Source organism: Heterodontus francisci, chromosome 23, assembly GCF_036365525.1.
Source record: "Heterodontus francisci isolate sHetFra1 chromosome 23, sHetFra1.hap1, whole genome shotgun sequence".
NCBI lineage: Eukaryota > Metazoa > Chordata > Chondrichthyes > Heterodontiformes > Heterodontidae > Heterodontus > Heterodontus francisci.
In genome coordinates, this window is record NC_090393.1 from 23203794 (window position 1) to 23222198 (window position 18405).

The 18405-nt window shown below is 43.1% G+C and overlaps 1 protein-coding gene across 1 annotated transcript in view; it reads left to right on the forward strand.

Annotated features, from left to right (window-relative positions):
• tfip11 (tuftelin interacting protein 11) overlaps positions 1-18405 on the forward strand; it is a 30525-nt gene that overhangs the window by 10218 nt on the left and 1902 nt on the right. Inside the window, exons 7-12 of the mRNA XM_068054869.1 lie at positions 2686-3189; positions 4122-4228; positions 10491-10659; positions 12051-12294; positions 17721-17863; positions 18168-18333. Coding sequence (XP_067910970.1) covers positions 2686-3189; positions 4122-4228; positions 10491-10659; positions 12051-12294; positions 17721-17863; positions 18168-18333 — 1333 coding nt within the window. The remainder of the gene's footprint in view (positions 1-2685; positions 3190-4121; positions 4229-10490; positions 10660-12050; positions 12295-17720; positions 17864-18167; positions 18334-18405) is intronic.

Here is an 18405-nt window from a genome sequence, read left to right on the forward strand (position 1 = left end):
GTGCGTGGAAAAGGGCTTTCCCTGCATATGCAGCCATTTAGAAATTTCCACGTACAATTTTAAACTCATTAGTTCTTGTCATTTAAAGCAGCTCTCACTGAATTCAGGGCAGATTGGGTAATTGCTATACAAAACAAAACCATCACATCATGGGATTTATAAAACTCTTGACAGGGTCAGGCTAAAAATGCTGGTTTACAAAGTGCTGATGTTCTAGCAGATTTAACAATCAGTATTTAGTGGTTTTTAAGTGACCGTCTGTGTCCAAGGTTTCAGAAGGAGGTGAACAAAAATTATTTTTTTTTTTCAGTAATGCCCCTCAATATATTTATTTTGCCAAGCTGCATATTGATGTAAGGGTTCACTGCTTGACCTGAAACTTACTAGTCCAGATATTTTTGCATGTGAGCTCAAGTGGAAAGCACGTGCTTGCCCATAGAAACTGACTTTTGCAGAAAGCATGAATACAGAATAATGGAAGTCATCTGAATTGTTATAAGGGAAACCAAGTTATTTAGTGTCCTACAGTGGGTAGGGAAAATACTACGTACTTGTTTTCCAGACTATTCATCAAAAAACAGACATTTAATCTCTTTAGAGGTTTCTTAAACATTTTCCAAATTCTTTCAGCGTTGATGTAAACTCTCCCAACTGCACACTGCCGCATATCCTTGCATCGACATCCCTCTGACAGTTTGAGCAATGTCACAGGAGATCTGCTATTCTGCCTATCAAAATAAAAATGACAACATCCATCATACTTCAGACATTACAATCCAAAGTGTCAAACATATTTTAATGAAAGAAAGCTGTGCTTTTTTTCCCCCCCTGACCTATCAATCCACTAACTTTCTTTACCAAACCACACGTTAAACCCTGACTGCTCTTAGGAGCTATTTATACCATTTTTCCACAGAGAACCTGAGTGGCGCCTTATAGAACCATGCCAGCTTAAGAACAAACTATAATAACTGTACTTCAGACCCCAGACTACATGTGAACAATACGTGGGAGATCAGTTAGTATTTAAAATTGAATGAGCTGATTGGTCCTGTTATGTTGTGCTGCTTCCAGCAATCTGATTGTCCACAGACTCAATCATTTTGCCCTCTGCTATTCCATGGCATCATTCCCACGAGCCAGTATTGCAGCACAGCTGACAGGAGCTGTAGGCAAGCTGAAGCTGCAGCTGACCAGTGCTGTCACTGTCTGTGCCAACGCTGTGGTATATGGAAGTGGCAGGTGTGTTTGTAGCAGATGGCACAGTTCTGCATATGGATTTTAGCTGACCCTGAAACTACAAAGACAGTTCCCCACAATTGTTATAAGCTAAGTGCGACGGCGCCTGCTAATATGGTTGGTGGGACATTCGGGCTTTTCTGGCTGATCACCCTGGCATGCCTTTTTCATGCCATGTAAAACATGGTGTATTCTTGGTGATTCTCCAGCATGATGATTAGTTGGACCTTCCTATTGAGTGTCACAATCTACTTTCAGAGCTGGAGCCTCTGCATAAATTAAACATCTGCCAAAGAGAGATCTGGTTACCTCTATCTGCAAATGTGGCTTTGCAGGTGCTGGCAGAGAGTAGCTGTCATGCACCCTTACTTGCCTGGCATTGCTTTGTTGGTCATCCTCTCTAACCATTGCAAAATAAATTGACGCCAGTAATAATGCTGGAGAGAAAGTAAAACAATTGCACAAAGGCTCATGAAAGCATGAGCGCCAACAGGAAATAACACTCAAAAGAAAGATTGTTGATTAAATCTCTTTCTGACCCTTGAAACATTCTTCCATAAACTGCCAAGTGGCCAGCAACCCTGAATGTCTGTATGGATAATAATTAGTAGTGCATTTGCACCCAATGTAAAGGCTGGAAGATAACACAGGTGGTGCTATTGCAACACTTATACATCATTATCATATTTGTAAGCTGGCCTGTGTTGCAGAAGGGTGCTTCCTGTGTTTGTCCATTTGCCTGGTAGAAAGCTGATTAATGTGGAAAAGTGGTGGAAACCCAGAGTTATCCCCTTTCACATGTTGGTATACTCCTTGAACTGGTGCAGATTGGAGGTAACGGCAGAGGAATTGGCCCACATACGCTGAACAGCGAACTGTGCCCCATAATCTGGATTACTTATGAGTGGTGTCATAAGTCAGAAATCCCCCTCCTTTCCCCCCCCCCCTTTTTTAAATCCTTTTTGAAGTTTTCTGCTAGGGCTCAGTGTTTTCAGACTACCAATCTGTCAATGACAGAGGGACCTACCAGAACTTGCACTTGTCTCACCTGGTTAACAACAATTAAAACGTCTGAGGTGGCCACTAATTCTCCATGTTTTTGTCATCAAATGTGCCCAAAAACCACTTGGAGTTGGTAGGAGCTAAAAGACAAGTTGACTCAAGTAATATCTGCTGCTGTTTCCCTGAGCATCGTTACGCATAAATAGTGGTAAACACTTGTCAACTAATCTGGTCCTTATGTTATCATGATACCAGATTAAGATGACTGAAACATCAACTAGTTATGACGTATACCTGCCTATGCAATTGCATCAGAAACTTCTATATTATGAGCTTAAAAGTAGTAAACTAATTTCCAAGCTAGTTGATAGCTGATTAGTTGGTAAATGAGTTTGATTGACTTTGAGCCATTGTGACATTCTAACCATCTAATTCATCATGTAGGTTATTGACATGACGGGAAAGGAGCAGAAAATCTATTACAGTTACAGCCAGATGAACCAGAAGCATGATATTCCTGAAGACACGCAGTCCCCAGTTAAAGATGCCAAGTCAGAGGGCTTTTCCCTCCCAGAGCTGGAACACAATCTGCAGCTGCTCATTGAAATGACTGAGCAAGAGATCATCCAGAATGACCGTCAGCTGCAGTTTGAGAGGGACATGGTGGTCAACCTCTCCCACGAGAACGAGAAACTCTCTGAAATCCTCGCCCATGAGGTTAAGATCATAGACAAGCTCAGCAACATCTTGCAGATTGTGGAGGACTGCGAGAGGAGACTGCAGCCCAACTGTGAAAATCCATTGACTCTGGAAGAGTGTGCAAAGATTTTTGAGATGCTGCAGGAGAAATATTTTGAGGAGTACAAGATGTTTGACCTGGCAGAACTGTCCATTGCTATTGTATTTCCACTTCTGAGAGAATTCTTTAAGGCCTGGAATCCTTTGCAGGTAATGGCTACCACCCACAAAAGTGAGTAATTGTGATGCGCATTGTGGTGCTGCGCACACTGGTTTGAGGTCCCCAGTGCCTATGGGCTAATGAGAGAGGGAAATCAGTCAGTGTTCACACTTCTGATTGCTATCCAGTGTGTCTTGCTAGAAGGTGTGTATACATTGATGTTGCGTGAGGACAGCCTCCATGGTTGAAAAACCTGTCAAGATTCACACATGAAGGAGGATCAGTTAAGTGAAACAACAGAGGAATGCCATCATCTGTGAGTCCATACTGCAGCAAGATCCAATACCTTACTAGTTTATTTATTTAGAGATACAGCATTGAAACAGGTCCTTCGTCCACCGAGTCTGTGCCGACCAACAACCACCCATTTATACTAATCCTACATTAATCCCATATTCCCTACCACATCCCTACCATTCTCCTACCATCTACCTGCACTAGGGGCAATTTGCAATGGCCAATTTACCTATCAACCTGCAAGTTTTTGGCTGTGGGAGGAAACCGGAGCACCCGGCGGAAACCCACGGGGTCACAGGGAGAACTTGCAAACTCCGCACAGACAGTATCCAGAACTGAACCCTGGTCGCTGGAGCTGTGAGGCTGCGGTGCTAACCACTGCGCCACTGTGCTGCCCTAAGATAACGAATGTCAGAGTGAATATGGCAAATTCCATTCAGTGTCTTTGCTCTCCTTGAGCACTTGGTCCTGTAATGCATTAAGTTTTACTTAACTCCAGCGCCTGGGGTCAGTTGCAGCTCCAACAGAGGGGTGATGCACTAAGCTGTACCTGACTTGTCAGGGTTTTTTTTTGATATAGTCACTCTAGACAATGCGGATGAAAGGAATCCATCCCTCATTGAAGAGTTAGGCACAAAATTGGCAAAAGATGGAGTAAACAGCTTTGTTTCTTTTCTTCATTTAGGATAACACATACGGCTTAGAGGTCTTGTCCAGATGGAGGAAACTTTTAGAACGAGACCAATTGCAACATGGAGGGTGTGATATGTTGTCGTTGGACCCCTATCACAGGTAAGAATGAATTATAATTAGAAATGCCGATGACCTCCAGATTGCGAAAATGGACCGGACTTCACAAACTCTTCCTTTCACCCAGTTCAAGACTCTTATTAAGATCTGAATTGAAGGGAGAGTACTTACCCAAATTAACACAAATCAGAATGTTCCAGGTTGGATTCTCCGTTCTGTGCTTAGTTGGTCTGCTACAATTGGTTTCAGTGTCCCTGGGCTAGGGAGGAAAAAAAATCTGCCATAGCTACTACACCTATTGAAACATGCTGATAAGTCCATCAGGTAAGGATAGGATTGGGCTCCATTTTGATGCCCCTCAGATTCAAATAACCTGCTGGCAGTGGGCTAAAACATTAAGAATAGTGATTTATGAAAGGTACTGGAGAAACCATTCTTTCGTGAGATGTTACAATTTGGAATTTCTCTCAACAATTTTAACTTGTGCGCACACCAAAAAGATTGTTTCCGTAAGCAGACCGAGTCCTGCAAATATAAACTGCATGATCATCTATGGAATAATCCTGCAAAATAAACAGTTCCCCATTTTCCATCTACTCGGAAAGGCAGTAAATAGCATACATCAGATTGTTTGATTCATAATAAACTTAATAGATTTATTTACAAAATGTTACACAGGATCAGAAAGACATAGCAAGAAGTTAGTAGTACAATACCTGACTTATACAGTGCACAAATTATTTCAGAACAAGAGGCAGTCTGAAATTCTTGTACTTACTTTCATTGGTTTTGACTGAATCCCTGATAGACATTACATGGGAGATGACTCCTGTGAACTCCCTTTTAGCTGCCTGTGGCTTAGGCAGTGCAAAGCAGGGAACTAAAAGACATTGGAAGACTTACAAATTTACTTTGGTGATCTTCCTTTAATATAAAGGTAGACCTCTGACTGGAAAATCAGTTGAAGGATAGAGAGAGAGAACTGTGCGTTCTGCTTTTGAAATCACATCTTGTTTTGTTGCTCCATACCTGTCAATTCTTTCAATGTGTCATCTGAATTCTTCGCGGATCAAAGCTTCCTTGATGCTGTAGCCATTTAACATGTAATGAATTAGCCTGTAATCTCATGGACTGCCAGCAATTTTTTTTTTTCAGAGATACAGCACTGAAACAGGCCCTTGGGGCCCACCGAGTCTGTGCCGACCAACAGCCACCCAATTATACTAACCCTACAGTAATCCCATATTCCCTAACACCTACCTACACTAGGGGCAATATACAACGGCCAATTTACCTATCACCTGCAAGTCTTTGGAGGTGGGAGGAAACCGGAGCACCCGGCAAAAACCCACGCGGTCACAGGGAGAACTTGCAAACTCCGCACAGGCAGTACCCAGAATTGAACCCGGGTCCCTGGAGCTGTGAGGCTGTGGAGCTAACCACTGCGCCACTGTGCTGCCCAATTGAAACCACCCCTTCAACTGATGCCTGGAGTTTATTTGTCAGACGCCAGTTGTTCCTTAGATCACCAACAATTTGCTTAGCACCTGGAACTAAATGTAAGGATCCTGGCCCATGCAGAAATCAGAGAAACAACCAGTGTCTAATAGACTCCTGAGCTTCAGTCTCTGGAAAATGAGGTAGCCACATGGGAATATGATGTCATGGTGGTAATGGAGACCTTACTCAAAAAAGGGCAGGATTGGGTACTAAATATTCCTGAATACAAACTGTTCAGGTGAGATAGGGAAGGAGAGAAAGAGGAGGGGTGACAGTATTGATTAAGGATAATATTACAGTCCTGGAGAGAGAGGATATCCTGGAGGGGTCAAGACAGAATCTATTTGGATAGAGTTAAGAAACAATAGAGGTACCATTGCACTACAGGATGTATTCTGTAGTCTACCAACTAGTGGGAAAGATATAGAAAAACAAATTTGTGAGGAAATTGCTAACACGTGCAAGAATTAGAGTAGTTTTAAAGGGGAACTTTGACTATCCCTGTCTATATTAGGATAGTCAGAGTGCAAAGGCTAGAGAGGGGGAAGAGCTTCTAAAGTGTGTTCAGGGGAATTTTCTACATCATTATGTTTCCAGTCCAACAAGGCAGGAGGCATTGCTGGGTTTGGTTTTGGGGAATTAGGTGAAGCTAGTAGATCAAGTGTTGGTAGGGGGAACATTTAGGGGACAATAACCATATCTTCATAAGGTTTAGGTTATCTATGGAAAAGGACAAGGAGCAGTCCTCAGGGCCAGTTTCATTGAGGTGAGAATGCATCTGGCCCAGGTGAATTGGAATCAAAGTTTTGCAGGCAAAACTGTAATCGGACAATGGGCTGCCTGTCAAAAGGAGATATAGTTTGGTTACGGTCAAGGTGCATTTCCATGAGGGGTAAAGGTAGGACAAAGCTAGAGCTCCCTGAATGATGAAAGAGAGAAAGATGAAGCAGCAAAAGTGTGTGTATGACTGATGATATGTTGAGACGACAAGTGAAGAAGCAGGCTGAATATTGGAAGTTCAGAGGGAAAGTGAAAAAAAGGTGCAAGAGCAGCAAAGAGAGTGAGAGAAAAGACTGGCAGTCAACATAACAGGGAATCAAAAAGTCTTCTATAGGTATATAAATAGTGAAAAGGTGGTAAAAGAGAGAGTAGGGCTAATTAGGGATCAAAAAGGGGATTATGCATGAAGGCAGAGAGCATGGCTGAGGTACTAAATGAGTACTTTGCATCTGTATTTACCAAGGAAGAAGATGCTGCCAAAGTCATAGGAACAGGAGTAGGCCATTCAGCCCGTCAAGCCTACTCCATCACTCAGTTAGATCATGGCTGATCATCTACCTCAACGCCACTTTCGCGTGTTCTCTCCATATCAGTTGATGTCATTAGTCTCCAGAAATCTATTGATTTCTGTCTTGAACATGCTCAATGATATGAGCTTCCACAACCTTCTGGGGTAGAGAATTCCAAAGATTCACCAAACTCTGAGTGAAGAAATTCCTCCTCATCTCTGTCTTAAATGACCTGCCCCTTAATCTGAGATTATGTCCTCTGGTTCTAAACTCACCAACCAGGCGACATCCTATCTACATCCACCTTTTCATGCCCTGTAAGAATTTTGTAAATTTCAATGAGATCACCTCTCATTCTTTGAAACTCTTGAGAATACAGGCCCAGTTTCCTCAATCTTTCCTCGCCATCCCAGGGATTAGTTCGGTGAATCTCCGTTGCGCTTTCTGTATGGCAAGTATATCCTTCCTTAGATAAGGAGACCAAGACTGTATGCAATACTCCAGGTGTGGTCTCACCAAGGTTCTATACAATTGCAGCAAGACTTCTGTACTCAAACCCCCTTGCGATGAAGGCAACATACCATTTGCCTTCCTTATTGATTGTTGCACTTGCATGCTAGCGTTTAGTGACTCATGAACAAGGACACCTAGGTCCATTTGGACACCAACACAACTGTTTTTTCTACCAAAGTGGATAACTTCACACTTATTCACATTATATTCCGTCTGCGATGCCCTTGCCCATTCACTTAGCCTGTCCAAATCAACTTGAAGCCTCCTTGCATCCTCGTCACAACTTGCATTCCCTCCTAGTTTTGTTGTCGTCGTCTTCTTCTTTGGCCTCCTTGTCTCAAGAGACAATGGGCAAGTGCCTAGAGGTGGTCAGTGGTTTGTGGAGCAGCGCCTAGAGTGGCTATAAAGGCCAATTCTAGAGTGGCAGACTCTTCCACAGGCGCTGCAGATATAATTGGTTGTCAGGGATGTTGCACAGTTGGCTCTCTCCTTGCACTTCTGTCTTTTTTCCTGCCAACTGCTAAGTCGCTTCGACTCGCCACTCTTTAGCCCCGCCTTTATGACTGTCCGCCAGCTCTGGCGATCACTGGCAACTGACTCCCACGACTTGTGGTCAATGTCACAGGACTTCATGTCGTGTTTGCAGACGTCTTTAAAGCGGAGACATGGACGGCCGGTGGGTCTGATATCAATGACGAGTTCGCTGTACAATGCGTCCTTGGGGATTCTGCCATCTTCCATGCGGCTCACATGGCCAAGCCATCTCAGGCGCCGCTGGCTCATTAGGGTGTATATGCTGGGGATGTTGGCCACCTCGTCATCTACAAATGTGTCATTGTGTCATCTACAAATTTGGAAATATTACAATTGGTCCCCGTATCCATATCATTTATATAGATTGTGAACAGCTGTGGCCCTAGCACTGATCCTTGCAGTACCCCACTAGTAACAGCTTACCATCCTGAGAATGACCTATTGATTCCTACTCTCATAATGAAAGAGGAGGTAGTTGAGACACTGGATGGGCTAAAAATTGATAAAGGGGTGGTATTAGAAAGGCTGACAGTACTTAAAGTTGATAAGTCATGGGACCAACAATGACGACAACTTGTATAGCACCTTTAACGTAATAAAATGTCCCAAGGTGCTTCACAGGAGCATTATAAAACAAAGTACAACACAGAACCACTAAAGGAGATATTTAGTCAGATGACCAAAAGCTTGGTCAAAGAGGTTGTTTTTAAGGAATGTCTTAAAGGAGGAAAGCGAGGTGGAGAGGTGTTGGGAGGGTATTCTATAGCTTTCAGGCCTAGGCAACTGAAGGCATGGCCACCAATGGTGGCGTGATTAAAATTGGGGATGCTCAAGAGGCCAGAAGTAGATGTCTCTTGGACAAATGTGGGTTAATAAAGAAAAGGCAGGGCAGATCGTGTTTATCTAACGTGATGAAGTAACAGAGAGGGTTGATGAGGGTAATATGGTTGATGTGGTATACATGGTATTCCAAAAGATGTTTGATAAAGTGCCACATAACAGGCTTGTCAGCAATGTTGAAGCCCGTGAAATGAAAGGGATAGCGGCAGCATGGATATGACGTTGGCTGAGTGACGCGAAACTGAGAGTAGTGGTGAATGGTTGTTTTCGGAGTGGAGAAAGTTATATAGTGGGGTTCCCCAGGGGTCGGTACCAGGACCACTGCTTTTCTTGATCTATATTAATGATCGAGACTTGGGCCTGCAGGGCACAATTTCAACATGTGCAGATAACACAAAACTTGGAAGTATTGTGAACTGTGAGGAGGATTGGGATAGACTTCAAGAGGATGTAGAGAAGCTGGTGGAATGGGTGGACACATGACAGATGAAATTTAATGTAGAGAAGTGTGAAGTGCTACATTTTAGTAGGAAGAATAAGGAAAAGCAAGATAAAATAAAGGACCATTCTAAAGGGAGTGCGGGAGGTGGTACCCTGAAGGTATATGTGCACAAATCGTTGAAGTGCAGGGCAAGTTGAGAAAGTGGTTAATAAGGCATACAGGATCCTGGGCTTTATAAATAAAGGCATAGAGTACACGAGCAAGGAAGTTATGGTGAATGTTTTCTTAAAATATTGGTTCGACCTCAACTGGAGTATTGTATCCAATCCTGGGCACTACACTTTAGGAAGGATGTGAAGGCATTGGAGAGGGTGCAGAAAAGATTTACGAGAATGTTTCTGGGGACAAGAGATTTCAGTTACGAGAAATTGTTCTCTTTAGAGAAGAGGTTGAGAGGAGATTTGATAGAGATGTTCAAAATCATGGGTCTGGACACAATAGATAAGGAGGAACTGTTCTCATTGACTGAAGAGTCAGAACCAAAGGACACTGATCTAAAGTGGCAAAAGAACCAGAGGCACCATGAGGAAAATCTTGTTTACACAGCAGGTGGTTTGAATCCAGAATCCACTGCCTCAGACTTTGGTGGTGGCTTTCAAAAGGGAATTGGATAACTACCTGAGGAGAAAAAAATTGCACGGCTATGGAGAAAAGGCAGTGAGTGGGACGAGCGGAGTTGTCCTTACAGAGATGGCACGGACCCGATGGGCCCAATGGCCGCCTTCTGTGCTGGAACCATTCTATAATAGTAAATTTGGTCAAATGAAATCCACTTCCACCTAATTGAGTTGTTTCAGAACGGTTCAACATAAAATACAGAATTGTTTCTCTATTTGACACAAGAATAAAACTGCTTTCATCACCCAAGAGTTGCCCCAATATCTCCTTTTGTGGCTTGGAGTCAAATTTTGTTTGAATACGCTTGTAAAGCACCTTGGGATGTTTTATTGCGTAAAAGGTGCTATATAAATGCAAGTTGTGTGCGAGAGAGAAAGAAAAAGGAGGAGGGAGCAAGGGAGGGAAAATAGGCTAAAATTGAGAAGAGTCTGACGATGTAAGTTTTTTTTTTAGTGTTGGGAAATTTGGTCTTTAGGCTAAGTGAACTTTTCTCAATTCACATTTACAGGTTGATGTGGGAGGTATGGATGCCATATGTACGTAATGTTGTCTCCCAATGGCTGCCCCGGAATTGTGCTCCTATGGTAGATTTCTTGGAGAACTGGATGCCCGTGATCCCTCTCTGGATATTGGACAATATTCTTGAGCAACTGATTTTTCCTAAACTACAACGTGAGGTAGGAACCTTTTGGCACAATTTGACATAGGTTTGACCGTCTCTCGGTTTGATAAATTCTAGGAATCAGCAGTTTGTTAAAGGCCATTCATAATATCTTGCTATTGTTACAAGGCATTTTTGCATATTGACTTTTAACAGTGAATAAATCATGAACCAGAAAATGGAAAAGAAAATGAACAGGGAAAGAAGTGGAGCAGAGAGCAAAGGAAGTGCCTGAAACATCCAAACATTTTTTTATTCGTTCATGGGATGTGGGCGTCACTGGCTAGGTCAGCATTTATTGTCCATCCCTAATTGCCCTTGAGTAGGTGGTGAACTGCTGCTGTCCATGTGAAGTAGGTATACCCATAGTGCTGTTAGGAAGGGAGTTCCAGGATTTTGATGCAGTGACAATGAAGGAACGGCGATATAGTTCCAAGTCAGATGGTGTGTCACTTGGAGGGGAACTTGCAGGTGGTGGTGTTCCCATTCAGCTGCTGCCCTAGGTGGTAGAGGTCATGGGTTTGAAAGGTCTAAGGGGCCTTGGTGTGTTGCTGCAGTGCATCTTGTAAATGGTACACACTGCTGCTACTGTGTGTCGGTGGGGGGGGGAGTGAATGTTTGTGGATGGGGTGCCAGTCAAGCGGGCTGTTTTGTCCTGGATGGTGTCGAGCTTCTTGAGCATTGTTGGAGCTGCACCCATTCAGGCAAGTGGAGAGTATTCCATTATACTCCTGACTTGTGCCTTGTAGATGGTGGGCAGGCTTTGGGGAGTTAGGAGGTAAGTTACCCGCTGCGGGATTCCTAGCCTCTGACCTGCTCTTTGTAGCCATGGTATTTATATGGCTACTCCAGTTCAGTTTCTGGTCAATGGTAACCCCCTAGGGTGTTTATAGTGGGAGATTTCACAATTGTAATGCCATCGAATGTCATGGGGAGGTGGTTTGATTCTCTCTTGTTGGAGATGGTCATTGCCTGGCACTTCTGTGGTGTGAATGTTGCTTGCCACTTATCAGCTCAAGCCTGGATATTGTTCAGGTCTTGCTCCATTTCTACATGGACTGATTCTGTATCTGAGGAGTGGTGAACTGAAGGAATGAAAACAAAATGGGAAAAATAGAGAGACTGGATGGAAAAGTCACAACAAAAAATGAGCATTGCAAAGCGAAAAAGGCTCATTTAAGGTACCCTTGATCAGCAGGTTCTATCAGGTTGCCAAGGAGGTGGCCTTATTTCAAGAACCATCAGATGTCAAGGAACCAGTGGGAGGGGGGGAATACTGGAGATTGCAAGAACAATTGGCCTAATGACTGCTGGAAAAGCTCTAATGCAGCCATCAAGAAAAGGAGAAGCACAAGGATGTAACTTCAGCCACTGACACTCATCAGCACAAACCTGTGTTCTTTTTAGGTTGAGAACTGGAACCCACTGACAGACACAGTCCCAATCCATGCCTGGATTCACCCATGGCTTCCACTGATGCAGATGCGTCTGGAACCCCTGTATTCACCGATTCGCAACAAGCTTGCCAATGCACTGCAGAAGTGGCATCCCAGTGACTCCTCTGCAAAACTGATCCTATTGCCCTGGAAGAATGTGTTCACACCAGGATCCTGGGAAGCCTTCATGTTGAAAAATATTGTTCCAAAGTTAGGTGAGAAAATATACAGACATAATTTATATTGCAACTGGAACAATTCTTCGGTTTTATCCCTCTTAAAGATACTGGGTCTTGGTACTGTACAATTCTACAGATGCCAGTTGCCCTTTAGTACCTCATTCAAGTTTACTGGTATTCATGTTTGATCCAAGACAGTGAGTTTCACAGGTTAATCGATTATCAGGGAGCATCACAACCAAGTCATTTTCTGTCCTGACTCAACATCCACAAATATGTACTTACCAGCAGACATTATTAGATGAAGAACTGAGTGGTAACCCAGGTTGATTTTTTTGCCCTTAAAACCTAGGCATGCGGTGTGAATCTGTGAATAGGAATAGACCAATTGGCCCATAATTGGCGGCACAGTGGCGCAGTGGTTAGCACCGCAGCCTCACAGCTCCAGGGACCCGGGTTCGATTCCGGGTACTGTCTGTGTGGAGTTTGCAAGTTCTCCCTGTGTCTGCGTGGGTTTTCTCCGGGTGCTCCGGTTTCCTCCCACAAGCCAAAAGACTTGCAGGTTGATAGGTAAATTGGCCATTATAAATTGTCACTAGTATAGGTAGGTGGTAGGGAAATATAGGGACAGGTGGGGATGTTTGGTAGGAATATGGGATTAGTGTAGGATTAGTATAAGTGGGTGGTTGATGTTCGGCACAGACTCGGTGGGCCGAAGGGCCTGTTTCAGTGCTGTATCTCTAATCTAAAATCTAATAATCCCTTCATATCTTTATTTTGCAAATCTTTGAAATACTTTCTGTTGGTTTGCAATTACAGCAGTTGTTTCAAATTGTTAGAATCCATTTTTGTGAAGAAATTATTGCTCTATTCATAACTTATTAACATTATTAGCCCATTGTTCTGGAGTTGTTCCCTACCGACAGAATTAATTTCCTTCATATTTCAAGCACTTCGATCAGACCTGCCCTTAAACTACTTATCTCCAGGTAATTTAGCCCAGGTATTATCTTGGTTAGTCATCTCTGGACTTTCACAAGGCCAGTATACCCTTTCTGAGATGTGCTAAATCCAAAAATTGGAAACAGTATTTCAAATGAGGACTGACCAGCATGCAGTGTGGTTTCCTTTTTGTACCTCTTGATGGGAAGTCCAGCTTCCCTTTAGTCTTTTTGATAACTTTTAGTGCTTGCATTCTAGCTTTTAAAGAATATGTAACTGGAACTCTAAATCCTTTATTTATGAACCTCCTTTCTTCGCATCAAGTTTGTGAATTCAAGCATAATATGGTCATTATTCCCAAGAATCATTGTTTATAATCATACAACACAAAAGGAGGCCATTCCATCCATTGTGCCTGTCTCAGCTTTCTAATTCGTCCCACTGCCCTGTTTTTTGCCTATATACCTGCATTTTTTCATTTTCAAATAATTTCAATCTATTCGTAGTCAGTGAAGCACCTGCAATGGCTTCACTTACCAATCCCACACCATTACCTCTCTAGTCCAGCAAGAACCTATGTCGGCCCCTCCTATTTCTCGTCGAGATCTACCCCTTTGCTTTACCATCCATAAACACAATGTCAGTTCCCACCTCATCGCCCCCTCTCGGCCCTCCACCCTCTTGAATGGGTGTGGGTATGCAGCCGGGGAGCAGAGCAGAGGGAGGGAGACATCGCCGGTCAGGTGTGGGGAAGGGTGTGAGTTGGCGATCATGTGTCAGATATCACGGGGTGTTGCAACTGTGGGGATCCAATTGCAGAGAGAGAAGCAGGTAAGATTGATGGACCAGAGGGTCGGGGGTGGGAAACACAAGCAGTGTTGGAAGACGATTATTGTTCTGTCCAGCTGTTGTCACCTCCTTTCAGCTGCTGGGTTTCCTGAGGCCTGGGAAACCTAACTGGCCAGCGTTAAATCTCCGTCCCTTCCCTGGCCACTGTCTGAAGCTAAACGAGAATCGTTGCAGTTTAGAGCCCCATTTGACACTGAGCTGAGCTTCCAACCACCCATAATCCTCTTCAATCACCAAGACTACATACTTCTGCCACCATAACATTGCCCACCTCCGCCCCTGCCTCAGATCATCTGCTGCTGAAACCCCCATCCATGCCTTTGTTACCTCTGAATTCAACAATTCCAATGCTGTCCTGGCCAGTCTCCCAGCTTGCAGCATCTGTAAACTTGAGCACATCCAAAACTCTGCTACCCCTGTGCATTCTCATCCTTGTTTTCAAATCCCTTCACTCCTGGCCCATCCCTATATCTGTAACTCCTGTATACCTACAACCTTCCCAGATAGCTGCGCTCCTCCAATTATAAAAAAGAAAGACTTGCATTTATATAGTGCCTTTCATGACCACCAGATGTCTCAAAGTGCTTTGCAAACAAAGAAGTACTTTTGAAGTGTAGTCACATTATTAATGCAGGAAACATTGCAGCCAGTTTGCACAAAACAACTCCCACAGCCAACAGTGTGATGATCACCAGCTCAGCTGTTTTTGGTGGTGTTGATGGAGGAATAAATATTTGCCAGGACATTGGGAATAACTGCCCTGCTCCTGGGTGGCCATGCCTTCAGTTGCCTAGGCCCTAAGCTCTGGAATTCCCTCCCTAAACATCTCTACTTTTCTCTCTTCCAGTAAAACTTTTCTGAAAACCTACCTCTTTGTTCAAGCGTTTGATCATCTGTTCCAATATCTCCTTATGTGGCTCGGTGCCAAATTTTGTTTGATAGCCACTCCTGTCCAGTACCATGGGTCTCTTTGCTACATTAAAGGAGCTAGATAATTACAAATAAAAACAAGAAATGCTGGAAATACTCAGCAGGTCTGGCAGCATCTGTGGATTGAGAAGCAGAGTTAACGTTTCTGGTCAGTGACCCTTCTTCAGAACTGGCAAATATTAGAAATGTGAAAGGTTTTAAGTAAGTAAAGCAGGGGGTGGGGCAAGAGATAACAAAGGAGAAGGTGTAGATAGGACACAGTCACAGAATAACTGGCCAGAATGTCATAGAGCAAAGGCAAACAATATGTTAATGGTGTGTTGAAAGACAAAGCATTAGTACAGATAGGGTGTTAATGGACTGAAAATTGAACAGCCGCAAGTACAAACATGAAAAAAAACAGTGGGTAAGCAAAATGAACAAACTAAGATAAGATAAAACAAACACAAAAAATTATATAAAAAAGAAAAAATAACTAAAAATAAAAGTAAAATGCCCGTCATGCTCTGAAATTATTGAACTCATTGTTCAGTCCAGCAGGCTGTAGTGTGCCTAATCGGTAAATGAGATGCTGTTCCTCGAGCTTGCGTTGATGTTCACTGGAGCACTGCAGCAATCCCAGGACAGAGATGTGAGCATGAGAGCAGGGGGAGTGTTGAAATGGCAAACAACCGGAAGCTCGGGGTCATGCTTTCGGACTGAGCAGAGTGGTCACCCAGTCTGCATTTGGTCTCCCCAATGTAGAGGAGACTACATTGTGAGCAGCGAATACACTATACTACATTGAAAGAAGTACAAGTAAATCGCTGCTTCACCTGAAAGGAGTGTTTGGGGCCTGGGATAGTGAGGAGAGAGGAGGTAAATGGGCAGGTATTACACCTCCTGCGATTGCAGGGGAAGGTGCCATGGGATGGGGACGAGGCGGTGGGGGTAATGGAGGAGTGGACCAGGGTGTCGCGGAGGGAACGGTCCCTTCGGAATGCTGACAGTGGAAGGGAGGGGAAGGTGCGTTTGGTAGTGGCATTACGCTGGATGTGGCGGAAATGGCGGAGGATGATCCTTTGGATATGGAGGCTGATGGGGTGGAAAGTGAGGACAAGGGGAACCCTGTCACGGTTCTGGGAGGGAGGGGAAGGGTGAGGGTAGAGGTGTGGGAAATGGGCCGTACACGGTTGAGGGCCCTGTCAACCACAGTGGGGGGAGAAATCCTCGGTTGAGGAAAAAGGAAGACATATCAGAAGTGCTGTCATGGAAGGTAGCAACATCAGAGCAGTTTTAAGTTATTTTTTAAAATATATTTTTTGTGTTTGTTTTATTTTACTTCATCTTAGTTTGTTCCGTTTGCTTACCCACTTTTTTTTTATGATTGTACTTGTGGCTGTTCAATCTTCAGTCCGTTAACACCCTATCTGTACTAATGCTTTGTCTTTCAACACACCATTAACATATTGTTTGCCTTTGCTCCATGACCTTCTGGTCAGCTGTTCTGTGACTTTGTCCTATCTACACCTTCTCCTTTGTTATCTCTTGCCCCACCCCCGCTTTACTTGCTTATAACCTTTCACATTTCTAATATTTGCCACTTCTGAAGAAGGGTCACTGACCAGAAACGTCAACTCTGCTTCTCTCTCCACAGGTGCTGCCAGACCTGATGAATATTTCCAGCATTTCTTATTTTTATTTCAGATTTCCAGCATCCGCAGTATTTTGCTTTTATTTTAGCATATAATTACAAGTTGTTTTTATATATCCAATTTCTTTTTGAAAGTTACTATTGAATCTACTTCTAGGCAGTGCAATCCAGATCATCATAACTGACTGTGTTTTAAAAAAAAAAAATTCTCCTCCTCTCCCCTCTGGTTCTTTTGCCAATTATCTTAAATCTTTGTCCTCTGGTTACTGACCCTGCTGCCAGTGGCAACAATCTCTCCCTTTCTGGTTTGTTCAAACTAATTTGAGGATCCCGTGTCCCTTGGGTTGAAGAGTTAGTGCTTTAGGAAACTATCTGCATAAAGCCCACTGTTTATTTGTCAGAAGGTCTATAAACTAGTCTCGTTCATCAGAATTCCCTGTAACTATTTTATTTTTAGAAGTCCTGTTGGTGAGACTTTATTTTGAATTAATTTAATTGTAGTTGCGATCCTTTTTTGAAAATTCATTACTGCCGTGCGGATATTGCTGGCAAACTCAGCATTTACTACTGATCCCTAGTTACCCTGAGAATGTCGTGGTGGACTGTCTTCTAGCAGTTTGTTACCATTGAGTGGCTTGCGAGACCACTTCAGAGGACAGTTAAGAGTCAATCACTGTTAGTTTTGTGTGGGACTGGTGTCACATATAGGCCAGAAAAAAAAGTTAGGTTTTAAACACTCTGTCAGCTTCATGGCCCCTTTTTATTGGTACCAGCATTTTATTGACAGACTTAATTGAAACTGAGTTCAACTTCTCAAACTGGGGCTTGAGAATCCTCTAGATTATTAGTTCAGGACATACTGCTGCAATACTGGACAGAACCATTTTGCTTTTAGGCCTATATGTGTGTGAGTGCTGTCATTATGACTAAATATCCAAACTTAACATCAATCTCCTGTCTATCTTCAATAATCCTGCAAAAGGATGAGAAAATTAATAACAAAAATAAATTAAGATAGTTTAGAAGAGAGCTTTTCCAATTGGAAATTTGACACTGAGTGGTTTTTAATAACTTCTGACATGTTTGACTCTGTGTTTGTTTCTGACAGGGATGTGTTTGGCAGAGTTTGTGATCAATCCTCATCAACAGCACATGGATACCTTCCACTGGGTGATGGACTGGGAGGATATGATCTCACCATCCAGCCTCATAGGATTGCTTGAGAAAAACTTTTTTGCAAAATGGTTGCAGGTGAGTTTGCAAGCCTTGTGATGATCGAGCTAATATCTGTTAAATTACTGCTTACCTCTGTCTCTGTGATTACAAAGTTTGGTGGCAAAATAGTTGTACTTCGTTTGCTGTCCATTGGAATGAATGGGAAGGATTTCATCCATTAGAATTGTTTGCAGTGAACGAAAGCACAAAGTTGTTTACAATACATTATCATACAGTCTTCTTATAGCTTCATATATAACTTACTTCTCTACTGCTTAATGTTTATATGTAACCTTTATTCTCCTCTGAATTCCCCAAATTACCCCTCTCTCCTGTTCAGGTGCTATGTTCGTGGCTCAGTAACAGTCCCAATTATGAAGAAGTCACTAAATGGTACCTGGGCTGGAAGTCTATGTTTTCTGACCAGGTGTTGGCCCACCCAACAATCAAAGAGAAGTTTAATGAAGCCCTGGACATCATGAACCGGGCTGTCACATCCACTGTTGGTAAGTGACTCTTGATTTTATTTCTCCTGGATGTTCTCCGGAAGATGGAGCTGGGAAGAGCAAATATTTGGG